Raw genomic sequence first — 21,404 nt, 5'->3', positions numbered from 1 at the left:
GACCAGGCGACCCGCCCGCCCATCCCGGCCCCGGCCGTGCAAGACGCGTTTAATATCGGTGCAGCAGGCCAGCCTGGGCCAGCCCAGCCGCCCAGGGCCGGCGGGAGGGCAAGGCAGGGCAGGACATGTTTGCCGCGAGGCGAGCCGAAACCCGTTTGAACGCTCTGCGCGCAACTTTTGCACTCGGGGCTCCCTGGGCTCCTCCTGCAGCCGCCCCTGCCGGTGCCGGCCGGGCCCCGGGCCCGTGGGACGCGGCGGGACGCGGTGGTTCTCGCACCGGCCCAGAGCCCCCGTGGAGTCGCCTCGCCCGGCCCCTCCCGGGGACTTACAGAGACATTGACGGGGTGTAAAAGAGCCGCCGGGAAGGTAATCGCCCCTTCTCTCTGCAACCGCGCAGTCGTATTATTCTCATCCGAAGAAACCGGGTCCGGGGCGTGGCGTGACGCCAGCGCGAGAGCGCCTGTCGGGTAGGCAATGAACGCGCCAACGACGCAGAACTGCTCGGCGGGGTTGCCTATGTCCGCGGCGGCCCGCTGCGCTGTATGCTCCCTACTGGCTGCTGCGCAGCGGTGGCGATTGCCCCCCACACTGAATACAATAATGTTGTACATTAAAATCCATGCAGCGATGCACCTTAAAAAAAATACTGAGTATCACGCCCGATGTGACGAAAGTAGATCCCAGATTGATTGCGTGAAGCCGGAGTGTAAACAACACAGTCGATCACAAAAACGCTTGTTTCTCATCTCAAAGTGTTCAAACAAGGCTTTCGGAGAGCAGCGCGCACGGCAAATGTCTAGAGAGGAAGTCTGTATCAGTGTGTGTGCGAGCGTGCGTGAGTGTGTGTGTGTGTGTTGCGAGCGGATATTGGAGGACTCTTTACTACCGCAACAAAAACGGTGAGGCGACGGCAAGAATACTGCCCCTGCTCCTTTGTCCCCCCCCCCTCTCTCTCCCTCTCTCTCCCTCCCTCCCTCTCTCTCTCTTTCTCTTCTCCTTCCTCTGCTGTTCATGCATCACCCAGCCATCCTTGTGTCTGTCTCTCTCTTTCTCCCCCTTTCTCTCCCTCTCTCACTCCCGCTCGCTCTCCTGCTCCAGCGCAGGACCGGTTCACATCCACAGCGTTGCCAACTTCACGCAGGGAACATGTTGGTTATTTTTCAATTATTTTCTCCTTATTTTAACCGGGCGGCAGTAGCAGAGCGTTCGATTCCTACCGCGGCAGCTCAGCCTTTCTATCATGAGCCAAGTAAACGTGCACACACGCTGTGTATTCCGACCTTGTCCCTTTTCCCCCTCGTTTTTAACGAGGTCTTATTTACACTCATATTCCTATCAGATGCCTAACAATGACAACGGTATCAATTTCTCGTACGTTGTCTTAGCAGCTGGGTAGGAATGAAAATTCTTAATCTCTCGCCCCTCCTTGAGACTATCTCGGCTCGCTTTTAGTGCCTTTGAACAACTCGGCGCCTCGGTGGGTTGAGTGGCGGTGCCAAGAGGCTTGCGCGCTGGAGTCCGCGCTCTACCAAGGGCCTTGTTGGTAGCCGTGCCGGGGTGGGCCCCCCTAATGGAACACCCCATGCCTTGTGTTATGCATATGAGCCTCGGGTTTACAAGGCATCGGGTCCCCGCGGCCCCTGGGCATGTTGGCCCTCTATTGTTGGAAACACACTCACGCCCCAACGGGAGCCGAGGACGGCGGGGGCCGGGCCGGACCATGGCGGGACAGGCCCAAACCACCAGCACCACCACCCTCTTGGGCTCCCGGCTCCAAAATAAAGGAGATAAAGGAGAAGAGAGAGATGAGGGGGTGCGGGCGAGGCGGGATTTGTATTCTTTTCAGGCGGACATCGTGTTGAAGTTTCCGAATGCCTCCGACGACGGCCATGTGGGGAAAAAGGGTTTCGGCTTACTCGGCCAAAACTTGCACACTGCCTGTTTCACCGCCTGATGTTAATGCTTCGTCACTCTTTGCCTGTTGCAGGTACATCCATTCCAAGGAGAAGCCCTTCAAGTGCGGCGAGTGCGGCAAGGGGTTCTGCCAATCGCGCACCCTGGCCGTGCACAAGATCCTGCACCTGGAGGAGTCGCCGCATAAGTGCCCCGTGTGCAGCCGCTCCTTCAACCAGCGCTCCAACCTCAAGACCCACCTGCTGACGCACACGGACCACAAACCGTACGAGTGTGGCACTTGCGGCAAGGTGTTCCGTCGGAACTGTGACCTACGCCGGCACGCCCTCACCCACGCCGTCGGGGCGGATGTTCCTCCAGAGGCCGATGACGACCCTTCCAGAGCCGAAGAGGACCCGTCCGTCCAGGACGATGACGACGAGGACGAGCCCGAGGACATTCACGTGGACACGGACTCCGACGAGGACGTAGACTCCCGCCTGTCCCCGAGGCCGCGCCTTCTGTCTATGGACCGGGCAAGTCGAGAGGTGTCGCCCTCTCGGTCCCGGTCACCCTCACCGTCACACTTGCCGCTACCCTTGCCGTCAGCATCGCCCTCGGCCTCGGCGTCTACGTCCACCTTGCCGGCCGCGCCCAACTCGACGCGCTGTCACGAGACGTCGTCATCTTCCTATACCATGCGTCCCGGGCCAGACAAGCCCGACGCAGCCCCCGAGTGCACCCCCGGACCGGCCCCCAAGCTGCAGGTGCGGTCAGACCTAGAGGCGCCGAGGGAAGCGCCCAGCGGGTTTGGCATTTTCCGACGCCGCGTACCCGACCCCACCGATCCCTTTGGGAGGCCCGGGAGGCCCAACCCCTTCTTCGGACGGAATGCGTTCCCCTTCTCCAGAATCGGGCTGGCCTCCACCACCCTCGGCTCTGGTTCAGGATCAAGCTCCAGCGCTGGCGTTGGACCGCGGGACCTCCTCCGGGAGCTCCGGGACCCTCTCCGTGATAAGGAGATGCCCGGGCCGTCGGGTTTGTCGGGGGTGGTCAAGAAGGTCGACGCTCCCGGCCTCGGCCCCCTCCCATCGGTGGCCGACTCTACCTCCCAGGCCGCGGCCGCACCTTCACCCGCAGCCTCCGGGACGTGTCTCGGACCCAACTCAGGACCAACACCCGTGCCACCCCCAGTACCGCCCCCGGGGCCACCCGCGGGCCCCTCCCCACCCGCCCTTCCTACCATTTCAGTTCAGGCGCCGCCCCCTGCCCCCAAAAAGCAGGGTTTTAGCATAGAAGAGATCATGCGTCGCTGATGACGTGTAGTGACTGATGAATGAAATGCGTGTGTCCAGGATTTGTGATCAGTGATATGACTTATAGGAATAGTTATAGTGAATTTACGGTTCGCGCTTCCTTCTTGGGGGGATTGCGCAGTCATGTGAATCGAGGCCAAACTACGATTGTTAGGGGCGCTGGCTACTTTGGCCAGCGGCACCCACCTTGTGTTCCTCTATAGCGTGTTTTGGAATAATTTGGTGATGTCATAGAGTACATAACACCTGACCATTTTAGTCTAAGCAGGATTAATTTGGCGCCATGAAAGTTGCAAATACATGTGCATTAACTGCATTCCGTTCTATATCTCACACTACCATTTTCAAAACAACTAATTGTTATAAATTTTTGTTTGTAAAAAAATAAATCTATATAAAACCTTTTGTAATTTAAAGTGATATTATGTGCACATTTTCCAGATAGAATACATGAATATTATTTAGAGTTAGGGACTTTCAATGTGATCTTGATTGTCTTTGTACAATATGTTAATGATTTTTGTTACTATTTGAATTTATTGTATATGTTTTATAGTGATCTCAGACGATGGGAACACAAAGGAAGCTCTCAAATGTGATACTTTCTGCTAGATACACTAGATTATTGTGTCCTTCAAATGATGTATGATCTGCACTGTCTGCACAGTGTCGGAGGGACAAATCTATGTGGTTAGTTATTTACAAATTTTACCTAATCTGACAGCATAAAAATGCAAAATTGCACTCTTAATTGTCTATAATATCATTACAATTGCTTTAGTAAAATTGAATGTTTGGGATGATTTCCAAATCTGAACCACCAGTTTAGCCAAATATAACCAGGAAACTAGATCTAGCACGAATCATGTACATTTAATTTCATGCCACTTTTATGTATATATGCAATCATGTGAGCTTGATTGAATAGACTGTGGCTTGAATTAATTTCTAAGAGGGTTTTCTCTAAGAAATGTCCCATCATATTTATGAATTTAATGTAATGTTTGCCATTCTTGCGTTCAATTTGACGCTGTTTCCTTAACTATAGGATTCTTCAGGTGTCCTACCTATGGCTGTTAGATCTTTATTTAATTTACCCAATGGCATATTTCAGTAAAAAGACTGAAAGTACAAGCTTATATCTTTTTAAGCTTATACATAGGCAAAATAATGCCTTAAAAGTCAACATTCAAAGCCAGGAAGTCTTTAATTATCAATGAGTAGGCTGCAAGTTGCTCCCGTTTATGTTTATAAGCAAGTCTGAGATGACAACCCACACAGTCCCATATCTAATAAAGAGGCTTGACTGATTTTCTGCCTCTCTTTGTTTGTTATTTGAGTGCATGGTAAACCATGGTTGTTGCTTAAAATCGTCCCGAAGAAACGAAAAATAAATACACTTAAAATTATTTTTAGCTTTTGTCGAAGCCTACTTCCCGCCACTACGGACAAACATACCACTTCCGCCACAGAGAATTCCGCGCCATGACGCGGGAGCCGCAGCGAGGACTTCCCTGCCACTGCTAGCAACACAACGCAACGGGTAGCTCAGAGACTAGATAGACCATCAAAATAAACTGTAATGAACGGAACAAGACGCATTTTTCTCCTGGAAGCTTGGAAGTAAGGATTGATTTATTACGGGCGGCTGGCCAGCCGGCCGACCTGCAGCAGTTGCAGTGACGTGAGGTTGAGAGGGAGTACACTGGGGGCAGGGTCTCTGTGTGCTCAATACCGCCTTGCTCTATGCATGTGAGATCAGAGTATCTCATTAGAGAGCAAAGGGAATGATATTATTCATCCGGGATGTAGGGGACCAAAACAAAACTGCAGAGGCATAATCAGCAATAATACAGCGTCTTTTCTATGAATCGAGGTCTGCTGTTTTGGCACTTTTGACCATACCATCACGTCCTCCTGATAGTGACTCATATCTCGGCTCCAGATTTTCACCCGAGAGCAGCTTCGGTGCGACGGCAGCAGCCCTGTGCAGCCGGACGCGCGGTATGACTCATCGATCATGCGATGGCCGCCCGTACGGGGCAGGGCCCGGCCACAGGCCCGGCAGGGCACACTATCATTACGATCATCATCAGGACATGATCCGGCCAAGGTGCGTCTGCGTGCGCTGTACGGCAGCCGGCGGCAGCGGTCCTCCACGGGACCACGCAGCGGGAGCCACGCCCTCGCCTCGGCCCGGTCCCCTCCAACGCAGTGTCCAAGACTGAGAGTGCATGCAAACCCATACACAAATTAGTCGCTCATGCCCTCCAGGAAAATAAAAATATTAAAACATTAAAGTGATTTACATCTTCCTTATGTTTATGTTGGATACTTTGAACCAGGCTCCAATTAAATCTCACTCATGAATAAATTTGCTCTTTTCTTTACCTTCAAGATGTAAGATATTGCTTACATTGCACATTGCACTGACTGATTCCAAAAGATGTACTGATGATGCTTTTAATGTTAAATCGTCATAATAGGGTAGTTAACATTGATTACCCCTACATCGAATACATGTACATAGGGCAGATAAATAATAAGTTTACAATGTAAGCTTTCATTGCATTTATTGCCAGCTTTTTTAATTTACTGATTGACAAACAGTGATAGTAACAGCTATGGTATCTGGCTGCTCAAGAAAACTTCTGACAGGGTAAGAAAAATGTTGGCAGACTCTAGCACATTCTGTGGGAACTGATCTCCCAATAGAAAAGTACAGAGAGGTACATTGTGGTAAAAATAAAAAGGACGCTTGAAGGCGATGTTAAAATCTAAACAGAAGAGTAAATCACAGCTTTATAAAATGTGGTTCCCTTCATCATACATCACACCTCACTAAAGGCAATACAATATTAAGTTTACAAAAAAATTGCAGAATCAAAGTTTTAACTTAGTAGCACACGGAAGAAATGGTCAACTTAAAACATGTTGAATGATGATTGCATTCAAAATAAATTCTCTTAATGAAATATACATAGTACAGATAGATAGATAGACAGTAATAAATTTTTAAAAATTATAAATATTTAAGTACAAAGTCTAAACTTGAGAGACAATGTCCTTCACAGTTGAAGATAAGAAATTTCCTGCTTACACCTCATTTAGATTATTGTAGTTCTTCCCATCAGATTCACTCCTGATCATTTTAGAAAACCATGACAATTCAGAAACAAACAAAATTTTCAAGAAGGCTCAAGAAGTGCAATGTATTTAGATAATATTAATATTATTCTACAGGAACATCAAAAATTTGGCAATTGGTCCAAAACTAACAGGAAACATTTAGCAAACCAGAAACATTTACCAACCTACTTTAAAAACAAGATTGTTTGGAAAAATATACAAAGACTGATAGTTCTTTGAGTATTTTTTCACTTCGATTTCTTTTCAAATTGATTTGACACAGACAGCAGATACCTCTCATTTGATGAAGTTACCACTAATTTTACAAATACCTAGGTTTGAATTTAAAAGCAAGACTTGAGGTATAAAAACATGATTATTAGAACAGTCTTTAGTGGAGACAGGGTAAAATAATGGAGTTGTCTGTATGATTTTGAAAACACACAGTCTCGCTTATAGTATCAGTTAACATTACACTGTAAAGCTATTTATTCTGTTAGTATGTACATCAATTTCCAAAGCTTAGCCACTTACCACTTCAAAAGGTTAAGTAAGTGTAGTTGTGAACAGTTTAATTAGTTTTATAGTGCATGGTTGACAAAAATAGTAGATCTAGTGGATTATTCACGCCTGTAAATAAAAACAAGGATAAGGTCGCATTAAAAATTATTCTTTGTGTACATGAGAATGATAGAGGTGAGTAAGTACTTCAAGGGAAAATAGGGAGGAGAGTTTTTCTAATTTCAAAAGCAGGCAGCATGAAATGTATAATTTAAACATCAGGAGATGTTCTGAAATCATACTTGCTCTTAGATAGAAAACTATGGCAGTTGTAAGATTTCTTTTGAATTTCAAAGAAAGAGATACATAATAAATAGGAAAAAACTTTCATACTAACCTGCACATTGTGGCATCTAATTGTTGTAGCCATGGAAGGGTAAGCATAACTTTGCGGCGATATGCAGCATCTTTTGAAAGTGGGTTGCGTTCCAAATACACTGTCACAAGTTGTTTATTTGCTGTAAGCTTCTCAACACAATTCCAATCGGCTACTTCATTATCATTCAACTGGAAAAAAGATAAAAGTTATTTTTAAGTAACAAAAGTTCGTTTTGTGAACAATGGGGAAAGAATATACAAATTTATTGTAAGATACTAACCCAAAACTCTTCCAGTTTGGGGAGGTGATCCACATTTTTAATCTGATTTATCTTGTTAGAGGCAAGATCCAGAGTGGTAAGTTCCAAGTTGGCCTCCAATCCTTCTATTTCTTTTATACCATTTTCTGACACATAGAACTGCTCCAGCTTGGTCAGGGTTTCAAGACTCTCCAGCTTTGTCAATCGATTACTCTTAAGAAGAAAAAAGTTATTAAGAATAAAATAATTGATTGTTGATGGGAGGGAAAACACTTAGATATTGGATGAAGTATTTGGTTTTACTTTTGTTGATTTCTTTATTTCTCACCTGAAGGCTAAGTACTTCTAGCTGAGGCAAACACTCCAGGTTCTGAACTTTGGTTATTTTATTCTTTCCTAGAAATAGACTTGTCAAACTTGACAGTCCTTCCAAATTTTCAATAGTCTGCAAATACAAATCAAAGAATAACTCAAAACCCAATGTCTCATACTAGAAAAATTCAAGACTTCAAAATTAGAGTACCCTCAGTTTGTTATCCCCAAGTTCCAAATACTGCAAGTTTTTCAGATGGTTGATGTTTTCAATCTTCTGGATTTTATTCGAGCATAAAAATAATTTTTCAAGCTTTGTAAGATTTTCCAGTCCACAAATGCGCGTGATACGATTGAACGACAGGTCCAGAATCCTGAAAAATAAATAATTGTGAGTACATAAGATTTGTAAATAATAATATTTTTCTTTGTCTTCTGCTAAAAATGATGGTCACTCAACCTACTCAAGGTTTACAAGGCAGTCTAAGTTTTCAATTACAGTGAGCTGATTATCATAAAGCTCTAATTCCCTCAATGTCACAAGAGTGGACAAGTTTTCAATTTTCTTGAGCAGATTCCAGCGCATGTACAACCTTTCAATGCATTTCAGAGGTTCAAGATTTTTTATTTCTTTTAATTGGCGATGATTAAAATCAAGCTCCTGAAAAATATGGTAAGCATAATAGACAATTAAATCATAAATGGAAACACGTGAAGAATATTAACTTAAGTAACTGCATCTAGGATGGAATCAAAACAGATATATTCTGAATATTTCTTACCAAACAATTGACATCTTCAACATCCTCAGCTGTAATTTCATCACCAGTGACTTCTTCTGATTCAGCTGAAATAAAACTACAAAATTAAAAAAAAAATGTCATTCACATACTCTAACAATGGAAAACAAGAACATACCTGGTTCAGGCTCGTCAACTGATGGAGTTGCATCAACACTGACAGTTTTCCTCACCTTCCCAGGACTTTCTGGAGCTGGAGTCACTTCAGAACCGCCTGAACGGAACATAAGGGTTAGGTAAGAAAGTTAAATACACCATACAACTATCTTGATATAAACATGGGAAATTTAAGTACAAAGATATAACTGCCATTGTCATAATATTGTTGTTCCTAAATACAAATACCTACAGGCGAAAATTTGCCCAATGTACTTAACATTGTTAGGTTATGGCCATTTTAAGACAGGTTTTAGGATAGATTAGATTGAAAAAAATAGGTTTAAACGTACCATTTTCTGCCATATTTCCCTGTGCCTTTTAAGGCGCTGTAATCAGTTAATGAACAAACTGTTCGAGCAGCAAAATTCTGTTTTGTCTTCAATGTTTTGAATTGAAAGCGCAGAGCCTAAGCAGACGAGCCGCAGTTGTGCAAACATCCCGCCGATGAAGTGTGGTGACGGTCGGAGTGGCACTGGGGAAAGTTCCATTTCTCGACGTTTTCTATTCTGAATTAATTCATAAAAATGCCACCCGTTCTTGATACTGTAAGATTTCGCTAGAGTTATTTTCCAAGGCAAAAAATTTCCTAGTTCAAAATGTTTTGTCCAAGGTTTTGAACTTCCAACCCACCTACCGGCGAGTGTACGAACCACGCTGCCGGATAGGGTGCGCGCGACGGCCGAAAGAGGTGCATCTCTGTGGTAGTTGTGTGTGTCTGGTTGTGACCTTCTTGTTGGTTTTGGAATTTTTCTTGGCTTTAAAGTTGTGTGTTACGGTCTGTGTGAAAAAACTGTTCTACTAAATGGTGATAGTAATCTTGAAGGTTCTGAGTTTGGCCAGTTACATACTTGTTAATTAATAATGTCTTGAATACGTCGTTCTGGCAGAAGATCTTCTGCGGGTAAGGTTATCCAGAACTTTGACAGTTCGTGGCAAGTGCCTATTGAGCTCAGTCTAGGCCCTTTAAGTCTCCGTGGGATGTTTACTTACGCATATGTATGAACCCAAGTTGATGGTATCCTTTCGATTATGACTGAAGTTCAAGTCTTTTGCTCAATACTTCTATCGTCAGTGTGTTTGTGAACCGTACTCAGCAGTATTGGCCGGGATCCGGGTACCGTCATTGTCTGATGCTGACAGTCATCTTGTGTATTATTTTGATTGATAAAGTTTGAATGAATTTTGGAAGCACAGTGTTCTATAGAACGAAATCCTCAGCGGTTACAATTGATTGAATTAGTGAGCAAGATTTGTCTCAGCCGTAGACAAGGAAACCTAACCTTCAAACAATTCTTGAAAGTGGAGTATCTTTTATTCTACTTTTAAGTTGCCAGGGTCTATTTCTCACTGGTCTATAAAATTATTTTTGATTCAGTTGTTTTATTTTATTTTTTGTACTTTTATGGAGCTTGATGTGCTTGTACCATTGACTCAGAAGAGACTTAAACTTGGACATATAATATTGCTTATTTTTGTTTTACTTTTGCATCTGTTACTTACTATTTGTTTTAGCTTTAAGTGTATATTCCATACCGCAAACAATTATATCCTAACCTCATAGGGTTGTTAGGCTTCAACCTTATTATTGCATTTTGACCTCTATTTACAGATTGCTGTCCAGTCAGATTCAACTATTTGTTATGAAACATGGTCTTAGAAAATTTATGGTAAGTTTGTTTGGACATTATATTAAAATGCAAAGCTTTTGCTTTCAGCATTCACAAGTTGCATTTTCTGTTTCAAGGGTTGACTCGGGTGAAGTTAGTGAAACTCCCGTAGACATACATTCATTACCTGCTGCGCCCCCAGAGAGTATGTCTTTATTTGGAACTCCACCGTACCCTCCAATAGGTGATGATTTGTCATCAACATCACATGACAGAACTTCAAGTTCATCCCAGAAAGACCTTTCTCGTGTTCACACAGAGACAGGTGATGGATATGAAGAGGAGGATGATGAAGACTTAAATGACAGGTATATTGACTGGTAAGTTAACATGCTGTTTTTACCATTCCTAACTTAATTGATATTAAGCTATATTTTCTTTCCAACTCCTCCACAGGAATGATACATCCTCTAAATTAAAATGTGATGATGATGATGGAACTGAATACAGCAACACTATGTGGTGCGTTTAATTTTTATATTGACCAAAAGACTTGTCTCTTTTGTATTACTTTAGGAGTACTTTTCCTTTCAGAAAATTTGATCATTTGAGCACTGTCTTTTTCCTTCTAGGTCGGGTACATTTGGTCCATTCAATGTTGACTACATGAAATGTGGAAGCTCTTTAGACAGAGTAATTCAACAGGCCTCCATGCCATCAGCCCCTCCACCTCCCTCTCCTACTTTTCCAGAAGATGAAAATGGATCATTATGCCTACCACTCGGGCTTGATACACTCTTATCAAATGGAGATCCTTTAGAGGATGTCAAGGGTAAGTTGGCCAATAATTTTGTCTCTAGAAAGTAATACTTCTTCATCTTTCTTGGAGTTATCAGTGTATTCTTCTGTCAGATTCTGCTGCAGTCCCTGGTGTATGTGGTCTAAGAAATTTGGGGAATACTTGCTTTATGTCAGCTGGTCTTCAGTGTCTTTCAAACACACCTACTATTTTGCATTATTTTGGTGCACGGCCCCTGTTGGATAAATTACCAGCTGAATCTTTAACAGCTCAGTTTTCTGCTCTTCTTCAACGGATGTGGAGTGGGGAAAACCGTGTTGTGCACCCAATTGAGTTTAAACAAGCTCTAGGTGTCCATTTTCCTCAATTTCAGGATTATAGACAGGTACATAGCTCTCTCACTTCATTTGTACATTCCTTTCCAAGTCTCTGTATTTTTCTAATGATGATTTTTTATTGTCTCAATAACCTCCCCAGCATGACTGCCAGGAATTTCTTGCATTGCTGCTGGATAGTCTTCATGAACAGCTTAACTCGGCTGGGCAAGCAAGTCCACAAAATCCTGACCAGGTAACTTTTTCAAAACAATTGTAAACTAATCATTGAAAATTTTTATGTCTTCCTATTTTTTTGTCTTGTCTAGGCTCGATCACTTGATAGATTTAGCAGTTCCTCACTTTCTCACAGTTCAGAAAGCTCAGGAGACACTCAAAGTACATTTAGAATTCAACCTATTCCTGAGAATGTTGCTCCCTTTCGTTTAGCTGAATTATCTAGTACTCTGAATGTCAACAATCAGGCTATCAACTTGTCATGTAGGAAAGAAAAAAATGAGTTGGCAATGCAAGTCAATTGTACAACAAATGGTGCTCACTTGCATGGATTGCAAGATATTCTGAAAGATGCTAAAACCTCGAATGTGAATGTATTAGTTGAAGAACAAGATGCTAATAACTCAATACGTTTTGACTCTGATAAGTTTCCTCGACATGATGCAGCGAAAGGAAGAGAACTTACAAATCCAAATTTATTAGAAACTTATGATTTTGATAACAAATCAGTTAGTGTGAAACGTATCAAAGATACCAATCTAACCCAGGAGCAGAGAGATTGTGAAAATGCTGAGTCAGGAGGGCTGGACCTTAAAAGAATAAAGTTAACAGAACAAAACAACTGCCAAAAAGACCATTTCAACTCAATCATGGATGGAACAGAGGCAGTTAATGAAGCTCCTGAAAGTACAAAGCAAATTAATAATGAAACAAATTCACAATTTTCCAAGAATACAACAAGGAGTGTTGTGGATTGTCCATCAACAGATTCTTCATCTTCAACACAACTGACTGATACTGAAGACTGTGTGGCAATGGAATCTTTTCCAGAGAACAATGATAACCACATTGCTCATCATAATGGAAATGTTGCCAGTCCAAAGGAAGATGTCAATGCTGACCACCATTGGGAGAAACATTTGTCATCCAATAGAAGCTGTGTAGCTGATACATTTTTAGGACAATTTAAAAGCACAGTAAGTTTGTTTTTGATAAAAAGATAAAGTTTTTGCCATCTTTTTTATTTTGTAATAATTTTCTGTTATCTTTTTTAATCCATCAGGTGGTTTGCTCTGAATGCAAACACATCTCTGTTACCTACGAACCGTTTATGTATCTTTCTGTACCTTTACCTCATGCCATGGAAAGACAAATATGTAAGTGTTTTCTTCCTTTGAAAGTGTCTCCTTTGTATCTGCAAACATCTTGATACCCTGCTTTATCATTTACAGGTTTAACTTATGTTCCCTTAGAGACTCGTCCTATTGTAAAAGTTCTTCTTACAATGAACAAACAGGATAAAGTTCGCCATCTCAGAGATGCAATTATTGCATTGCGTTTAAAAGAAGGACATGTTCTTGATGACGGTGTTACTTTAGTGTTAGCAGAAGTGTTTGATCATCACATTGCAAAGTTTCTCGTAAGCGCACACAATTTGATGGTGTTTTTATAGTAGGATAGCATTTTACTGATTGGATTATTATCTTTGCAGGATGATATAACACCATTACGATATGTAAATGACACAAATAGAACAATTTATGCTTTGGAAGTAGTTCCTCCACCAGCTTGGTTTGAAAGAACCAAGCAACCAAGTGAATGCATGGAGTTGATTGATGTACCTGACCCTTTGGAGGAAGATCTTCCTGTACTAGTAAGCATATGTCTGTTCATTTAAACTACTTAACTCACCATTTCTCAGTATCAATCACCAATGTCACATGTATGTTCAGGGTTGTGAACCTCCACCTTTATCAGTTGATTCTGAGACTGGAGAAGCTCTTGAAAGCCTTGATGATAAGCTTACCGCTGATTCAGCTGGTGTCTCAGATCATGAAGTAACTTCAAGTGATGATGAAGACTTGGTAGATAAGTCAGGAAGTCCCCCTTCAGGGCTCCCATCTTGCCGTCCTATATTTTCACGACATTCTTCGATCAGGGTAGATGTTGTGGCTGAATCTTACAGCAGTTGCGACAGAGGTGATGATTGGAAGAGTTGTGCAATATGCTTGGAGGAAATGAACAAAGACATGAGAAGGCATGTAGGTTGTGAATGTGTTCTCTGTGAAGGATGTATTGAGGTAAGAGCTTGACACTTTAATACATATTATTAAAAACTGATAATATATTTACTTACATTTAGCTATTTTAATCATTTTAATTTTTAGAATGCTTGCAAACACAATGGCAGTTCGGACACAATGCCATGCCCTATGTGTAATCAAATTGTTAAACCCAATTCAGAATTTGTTCGCATTGATAAATTTATTTCATCTAAGCCTGCTGTACGGTGTGTAAAATGTTTTATTCCGTTAATGTCTTACATTGTGCTAGAACTTTCACTTATTGACTTTCTGTTTCTCAGGCTTTTGAACGTACCTGTTGTGTTCAGATTAGATACCGAAGGAGATGGAAATAATAATCAGAAATCCTTAAAACTTTTTGGCCATCCTAATGTTTTGAAGCTGCCAAGTGCAATGCCAGCAACTGAGCTGGCTTCAATTATTAAAAGACTGGTTCATTCTGATGATAGTTACACAATTCTCACTGTCGATGGTGTTGTAAGTACCCTTCATTTGCAATACTTCCTTGAAGATATTGTAATTGCTATATCTTTAAATATTTTGAGGCAGTTCTGAATCTGTTTTGTCCTTTTCTTTAGGGTTATCATTGCTCTCGCTGTCTGTACACAAAGCATTGCCGTGGTTGTCCTGTTCCTACTGATGGAGAAATTTTGTTACGTCCTGTTGATACTCTTGCTGTTCGTTTCACGGAAAACATAACTGAGTCTCAACCCATTAATCATCCCAGTGTGCAAGACATGAGGAGCCATGACCCTCTCTCCCTATATGACTGTTTAAAAGCATTTAGTGAAAGGTAGGTAAATATTTTACCATTGCCTACCCACAAAATTTAGGCAGAAAGTCATTCAATGTGACGTCAAAGATGACTCTAAAGTTAGATTTTCGTGTTAGTGTTTTTTGTGTTTAGCCCGCGGGAAAGTTGACTGGGTAAACTTGACATTAGCCGAACAATCATTAACACATTCCCTGCATCTCATTATTGATGCCTATGATTTAACATGGAAGCGTGACCACATAGTAGTCATGCCGCAAGGAACGTGTTAACTGGAACTCAAACACAGCATCCAAGCCTCTTTCTTTACCTAACATTTTGTTCTTCAAGTTTCTTCTTGTACAATACAATTTTATTGATAATTGTTCTTAATTGCAGTGAACTACTTGATGAGCATAATCCATGGTTCTGTCCTGTTTGTCAAAAGAATCAGTGTGCAACAAAAACACTTTCTGTTTGGCGCTATCCAGATTTTCTGATTGTTTATTTGAAGAGGTTTGTGACCATAATTCATTACCATAGAATTACTATCTATTAGGCTTTGTCAATTTTACACTCCTGTGGATGATGTGTTTCTTTATAGGTTTGTCTTTCATAATGGGATGAGCACAAAGTTGGATAACAAGGTGACCTACCCTCTTAATGGTCTTTTAGTAAATGCACCTTCAAGCAACCATCAGGTTTCTCCTCACATTTACAACTTATACGCGTGTGTTTGTCACTATGGAGGTAATTTTGATTCAAGAAATGGAATACACTGTACTGTACTCTTTGTTCTATCTTGATAGGTAATTTAACGAAATTTTGATCAATAGGTGTCTCAGCGGGTCATTACACTGCCTATGCTAAACATCCTGTCAGTTCTGACTGGCACAATTTTAATGATGATACTGTAAATCATCAAAAACCTCAAGAGGAGGACTATAGCAATGCATACATTCTGTTTTATCAAAAGCAAGGTGAGTGTATTCTCTATTATCACATGTAGGGTTTTAAGTAAACAGGCAGAGTATGGAAAAATCATTAAAGTGTGGCGATGACATCTCACATGGTTGCGTCTGCTTATTGAAGACTTTAAGAAAGGCGTGTTCTTTCTTTCTTTACATCAATGCAAATAATGCTCATACCTAAGACCCTGATTCTCTGTAACACGTGAGTTTCCTGAGTTGAATACTTTTTTCCACAGGTGCTGCTTTTCCAGAACTGAATTTAGAGGAGCCAATGAAGCCAAACATTGATCACTTAATAGAAAGGCTGGATTCCACCATGGACCAAGATCTGAACCAAGACTCAGGTTAAAGTAGTTTTCTTGTTTTTTTTTTTCTTTAATCTTTTTGGAAAAAGCAGAGACATGATGTACAATTACATAATGTTTATGATAGAATTGTAATTGTCTAAGCAAAACTTTCCTAATGTAATGAAATTGTATGGTCTTGTTTTTATGCTTAATATTCAAGCTTGATGTACTGTTGTTTCATGTTATTACGTCATCACTTATATTTTAGGAGTATGTACCTAATGTTTCCGTTTACTTGTGTTGAGAGAAATTTCAATGAAATTGAAGTGACTAGGTACACGTTTGTTTAAACAGGATGATCTATTCATTATCGTTTGTCAGTTTCATACTTTGTTAGTAAACAGTAATGTTTCCCTGTAATCGTATCTATTAATGTCTATCTTGAATACTTAGTATTTTATTCATACACTAATTGGACCCTCTCAAAGAAATTTTTCATTTGGTAATTGCTATTATTGCTGTTTTTGTTTTTTTGTTTTGTTCTAAAAATAATAAAATCAGAAATGTTCATTTAGTTGGTTTACATTAATGTATTGGTGTTATGCTGGTTTTGGTGTGATTTGTGACAGGTATTTTCTGCTAAGATTTCCACCTGCCTGATCTATTCAATATTTTTTAATCAATCAGTATTCTATGTTGATCTTTGGCCAATTTCGTGCTTTATGTCTGAAGGAAAGTTGTCTTTCTCAGTTTATCACTGCCTAAATCTTTTTATTTTGCTGACTGCTTTACTGTATTCAGAATCTTCATCGATTTTCTGATCAGTTTCAATTCAGGTAGTAGTTACTGAAAGAAAGCAGTTCTGCAAAGCTGCCCCTGTGAGATTTGAGTAATTTTACTTTTTCTGCCAGGTCACTTTCAATTTCTTTCCAGGATGCAAGTGAAAGTACCTTCATTTCTGTCATGTGCTTTGAACATTAAATGAAATTCAAGCTTCCTCTCTATTTCCTACTATTATTTTAATGTGTAATTGTTATATTATGTTCTAGATCTTTTTTTAAATGTTTCTTTAATTTGCATTGAAATTTTATAATTGCACAGGTACTTGTTTGTATCTAGTGAAATTGTTCTTAAGGTGTTTCATTAAAAAAAATATATAAGCCTGCTGCAATCATTCTAATAGTAACTTTTTGAGTAGTTTACTCACAATGAGGGAGTATACTTTGCATGCATCTTCTGAAGGGCTCTTGTGATGGATGAAGCTTGCTTGTAACATGATCATCAGTTTTAGATGTGGAAGACAAAATATTAGGCTCATTTATCTGAAATTTATATCATCTTACTTGTCAAAACGCTTTTTTCATTGTTTATGCCTTACACTCCAGATCAGAGGTAACAAAATGTCAATTTTTTTGTTTTTTTAATGTAAAGGAAGTTTAATACTTTGAGCAGTCAATTTAATAATGTTTTCTCTGCTTTTATTGTAGTTGGGTAGTGGAAAGCAGAACAAAAAAAAACCCTTCAGAAACGGGTTTGATTTGAAAATACTATTTTACTTTTCCAGGAATTTGTATTGTAAGTTTTTTAATGTCCTGTTCTCTTTTGTCATTTTGTATGATTTAATGTACTTACTACTGTACCACAGAGTGGCATTTGACATCAGTTGCAAGTCTGTGATATCATATCTGTGTGTCTAATAGTTTCTGAGTAAAGGAGACAATGAAATGTATGTTGCATTAACCCTTCTCATTTTCAAGAATCATCCCTTCCAGTTCAGTGTAAAGCCTTATTTTCATTTTGAATATTATTCATCTGGCACTTCCATGTACTGCACTGAATGAAGAAATGATCTCAAACAGTTAACACGTTGAGTCCCAGGGGGTCATTAATCACGTGCTTTGTGACTATACATGTGGTCACGTGGGACTCAATGTGGTAAGGTAGTGTGAATGAAAATTTACCAGTAATGGCAATGGATTGGAACTCGTGCCTTTACTTTCTTTGACATACATATCAATCGTTTGGTTGCATTGCAGAAGGAACACATTGAACTGATATTTTAAACAACTGTTTTCTATTGACATTTATTCTCTTTATTTTCGCAACGAAATGGATAGGCAAATAGACCCACAGAGAGATGTAGAATTAACACAATAGCATATCACATTTTACAAGCACACAAGACAAAAATTCGATTAGCACTTTTTAAGGGTTTTCATCCACCAAAAAATAGAACAGCCACAGCACATGTATACTTTCACCATTTGCTCAATAGATTTTTTTTTTTATTTTTTTTGGCAACTGTTCAAAAACTATCCTGTTACAAAATGTGGGGAAAATTAGATAACTATGCCTTGACTGGAAGTTTTGCACACCTATCTATTTACAATGTCTCAACAATATCCAGGCAAAGTAGTTACAAGTTGAATACGTACTACCTCTGATATTTCAATCTTAAAATTTGTATAGTCCTTCTCCACAGTTAAACTAACTTCCAGCAAAACAAGAAAAAGCAAATAGCTACAAGTATAAGGCCTTGCTCGTGCACTTTGATCCTAGGAATAAATCTACCAACTAAAAGTAACAAAGTAGATTGGTTTTGAAAATCCTTGATTATTTACAACAAAAGCAATGGGAGGTACTAGAATAATCACACTAATAACTGGTTAACAAAACAAAGCACCTAAAATAGTTCATGACTAAGAAGCATTTCTACTATGAGGTATTAAAAACGTAATATGGATAAATTTGATTTAAAGCTTGCACAACACATTGAGCAGTAAAATAAAAGAGGAGTCTAATTAAAACATGCAGCTTTTTTTACATTCTTTTCTTCTTACTTTATAGATAAGATATGCAGCTACTGCAATAAGCCTAAGCCTTAATATTCATAGAGAAAAATGTAGGCACTCATAACTTTTGAGTAATAGCTAAACAATATTTTTCCAATAACCAGCTACTGTGAAAGCATTGCAAGTTCTAAGGTGAGACATGTGATGTAAAGCAAAATGTGTTGCTTCTAACATTTTGGCTTGGAGGGCCTTTATTTTTCACCACACCTTCCTTAGCCATTCCCAAACCATAACCAAATACAAACACAGTGACCCACTTTCACCGTATGTAAAATTGTGCACTTTCTCATCAAGAAGAATCTTTTTTCACCTAGTTTTGAAAAGTTTTGATTACAATTTTTTTCTTATTCTTAATAAAAGGTGGACTGTAAGTAAAATTTACTTTTAGAAGTGGGTGTGGGAGAAGACAATGCTCAGATGGTGGAATTTAGATAAGAAATCACAAGAATGGTTTTCTTTCTTTTAAACGTTTGCAAGCACCCCTAGAACATTTTTGTGAGGCCCACATTGTAACACAGCCGCATTCAACAGGCCTTAGGTTTTGAAAGCATTTACAAATAAAACAACATGAAAATAAGTGTAACCCGAACTGACAATGTGAATTCTAAAATGAAAAGAAAGAGGAAGATATAGAGAAGATCAGATAACCACATTCAGTTAGAACGCAAAACATTTACTTCACAATGCCTTCCTTGTGAACTTTTCATTGAACATACAATACTAGAAATTGTCACAGGATATGTTTCCAAAATTTCATCAGTAATATTTACTTAAACCGAAATTGGGGTGCATGACTAAGTAGCATTGTGAAATAGGCAACAATATTTCTTTTTAAAAAATGAGGTCCTTACATTTGAATAATCCAAAATATCACACAAATGTGGCATATTTTGACACAGCCAATATCTTGTAGAAAATGTTTTTCTTTGAATAGAGCAAAAATTGAAAGAAATATGAAGCACGCCTTAAAATAGTCAAAGGAAGAATGCCTACACCAAATTGACCCATTGAAACATTACAAAGCATTGTGGATGGGAAGCTGTCATATTCAAACCTGAAAGAAATGTAAACGTCACAATTTTGTCATTGAGGTCACAATAACTTCAACACAAAATATTTAAAGATATAATATTTTCAGAAATTGTGACTATTGCAAAGGTGGATTTAAGATTTACAAAAAGCAAGAGTGTTTGCCGAACAAAGTCGACCCATCATTGGCGGCTTTAAGTTTACTGTTTACTGTTTTCACTAATGGGGTCACAATAACTTCTTTCTAACTCGAAAATCATACTATATATAGCACAAAGAGGTCAAACATTGCAACATCATTGATTATCTTGAGGGTATAGATTCAAAGCAATCCAATCCTTTCATTTGTAAGATGAATCATAAACCAACATTTGGAAATTTAAAAGTTTGCAAAGGGAAAGTGTTTAAAAAAAAGAAATATTCAGAAAACAGATAAAATTCATAACATCAAAGATTATGGTAGCCCTACTCCAAGATCAAAGAAAGTCAGGTGCTAGTTAAACTTCTTAACAAAAAAGGAAACTTTTAACAAAGACAATACAACATAATTAGCAAAGATACATCGACATGGATATAATGGGCTGATACATATGTTATGCTTGACATCATATTATTCACAACATTGACAGAGATGAACCACGGAAGGGTGACCCAATATATCCCTGTAAATACATCACTACATCTCTTAAGAAAAATTAAAAAGAAAACAGCTCTAGTAGGAAAAAAAATATAAAATCACAGGTACTTCTTGTACATTCTCTCACAACAATCAAATAGAGGATTCCAAGGCCTAAATGGTCTACTTCAATTATTTTAGCAAAATAATAAGACAAAATTAAAACTACTTTCAGTAAAGGAAGAAACTTGTTAGTATGAAAAACTGTAAGTAGCTCAATAAAGGTGAAAGTTTTGGAAAATCTGTAATCCCTGAGACACAAGTAAAGAACAGAGATTCTGTTGACAAGGCAACACAGATGTTTTTATAGCTTTTCCCAAGGGTGTTTCCAGCACTGCTATCAGCCCCAGACAAAAAGCAAAACTGCATGCTATCTATTGTAAGGGCAAGATTCAACCAATAGCCACCACACTCCATAACATCATCTAATATACTTCTTACTCTGTGATCGAGCCAGCTCTACCAGCAAAGTATTCTGATCCCCAACTTAATTAAACATGGTTATAATCAATCCCTACAACTGACTAGCCATTCGTACAAAAAAAAAGGTGTCCAGCACTGTTGAAAATAAATAGAGCACTGGCAAATGCTCTAAAGAAATTGGGTAGAAGTTTCAGGATATTGTTTTGAAAAAATATTATTTATAATTAATGAGAATAAGCCTGAGGCATAATCTAAATTATATATCACTTCCATAGTTTTAAAACACCTAACAATCCACCATTACCTTACTTTACCTCTGAGAAAGACAATTTATTAGCACCTTAGGATAAGTTAATTGTACAAAAATTAATGCCAATCATAATCATATTAAAGAGAGGCATTTGACCAATTTGTTTCCTTACATTCAATGAATTTTGAAAGTCTAAAGCAGAAAGAAACTTTGGCAGTATGTGTTTATGGTGTTTTAGGATGTAAAACCATAGCTTTGCACAAGGCACAAACAAATATGCATACCTTCTCCACAATACTATCACAATCATCACAAGATCCATCACATAACGTCAGTCACATCATCTAATTTTATATCAAATATTTTTTAAAAAGGC

The 21,404-nt window shown here is 39.5% G+C and overlaps 4 protein-coding genes across 7 annotated transcripts in view; 2 read left to right on the top strand and 2 right to left on the bottom strand.

The window, feature by feature from the left end:
- Positions 1–4,618, top strand: part of LOC113212075 (protein bowel) — a 24,515-nt gene extending 19,897 nt beyond the window's left edge. Inside the window, exon 2 of the mRNA XM_026430657.2 lies at positions 1,988–4,618. Coding sequence (XP_026286442.2) covers positions 1,988–3,209 — 1,222 coding nt within the window. The 3' untranslated portion in view covers positions 3,210–4,618. The remainder of the gene's footprint in view (positions 1–1,987) is intronic.
- A 1,147-nt stretch (positions 4,619–5,765) lies between these two features.
- Positions 5,766–9,288, bottom strand: LOC113212077 (protein phosphatase 1 regulatory subunit 7). Its single transcript, XM_026430663.2, has 9 exons — positions 9,039–9,288; positions 8,708–8,803; positions 8,572–8,636; positions 8,254–8,450; positions 8,001–8,163; positions 7,806–7,922; positions 7,499–7,690; positions 7,237–7,406; positions 5,766–6,968 (listed from the first exon to the last, which is right to left on the bottom strand). Exons 1-9 carry the CDS (start codon positions 9,049–9,051, stop codon positions 6,959–6,961), a joined length of 1,023 nt encoding a protein of 340 aa, XP_026286448.1. The 5' UTR covers positions 9,052–9,288; the 3' UTR covers positions 5,766–6,958.
- Positions 9,289–9,414: 126 nt separating this feature from the next.
- On the top strand, positions 9,415–17,527 carry LOC113212074 (uncharacterized). Of its 4 annotated transcripts, none has more exons than XM_052266533.1 (19): positions 9,415–9,436; positions 10,358–10,415; positions 10,493–10,735; positions 10,812–10,877; positions 10,988–11,187; positions 11,268–11,539; positions 11,632–11,724; positions 11,798–12,682; positions 12,769–12,862; positions 12,938–13,125; positions 13,198–13,359; positions 13,439–13,786; positions 13,874–13,995; positions 14,071–14,266; positions 14,368–14,582; positions 14,940–15,056; positions 15,145–15,290; positions 15,377–15,520; positions 15,748–17,527. In XM_052266533.1, exons 2-19 carry the CDS (start codon positions 10,396–10,398, stop codon positions 15,858–15,860), a joined length of 3,624 nt encoding a protein of 1,207 aa, XP_052122493.1. In that variant the 5' UTR covers positions 9,415–9,436; positions 10,358–10,395; the 3' UTR covers positions 15,861–17,527. The 4 variants fall into 4 exon arrangements, with proteins under 4 accessions (XP_052122493.1, XP_026286441.1, XP_026286437.1 ...); XM_026430656.2 differs by lacking the exon at positions 9,415–9,436 and adding an exon at positions 9,443–9,649 and having other exon boundaries at positions 10,493–10,723; XM_026430652.2 differs by lacking the exon at positions 9,415–9,436 and adding an exon at positions 9,443–9,649.
- A 339-nt stretch (positions 17,528–17,866) lies between these two features.
- The window catches only part of LOC113212076 (zinc finger protein 37), a gene marked incomplete in the record, with an annotated part of 9,880 nt that continues 6,342 nt past the window's right edge, over positions 17,867–21,404 (bottom strand). Inside the window, 1 exon segment of the mRNA XM_052266534.1 lies at positions 17,867–20,657.

Source organism: Frankliniella occidentalis, unplaced genomic scaffold, assembly GCF_000697945.3.
Source record: "Frankliniella occidentalis isolate FOCC.00 unplaced genomic scaffold, Focc_3.1 Scaffold40, whole genome shotgun sequence".
Lineage (NCBI taxonomy): Eukaryota > Metazoa > Arthropoda > Insecta > Thysanoptera > Thripidae > Frankliniella > Frankliniella occidentalis.
The sequence above is the reverse complement of the archived record's forward strand: the minus strand, read 5'-3'. Positions and strand labels throughout refer to the sequence as shown.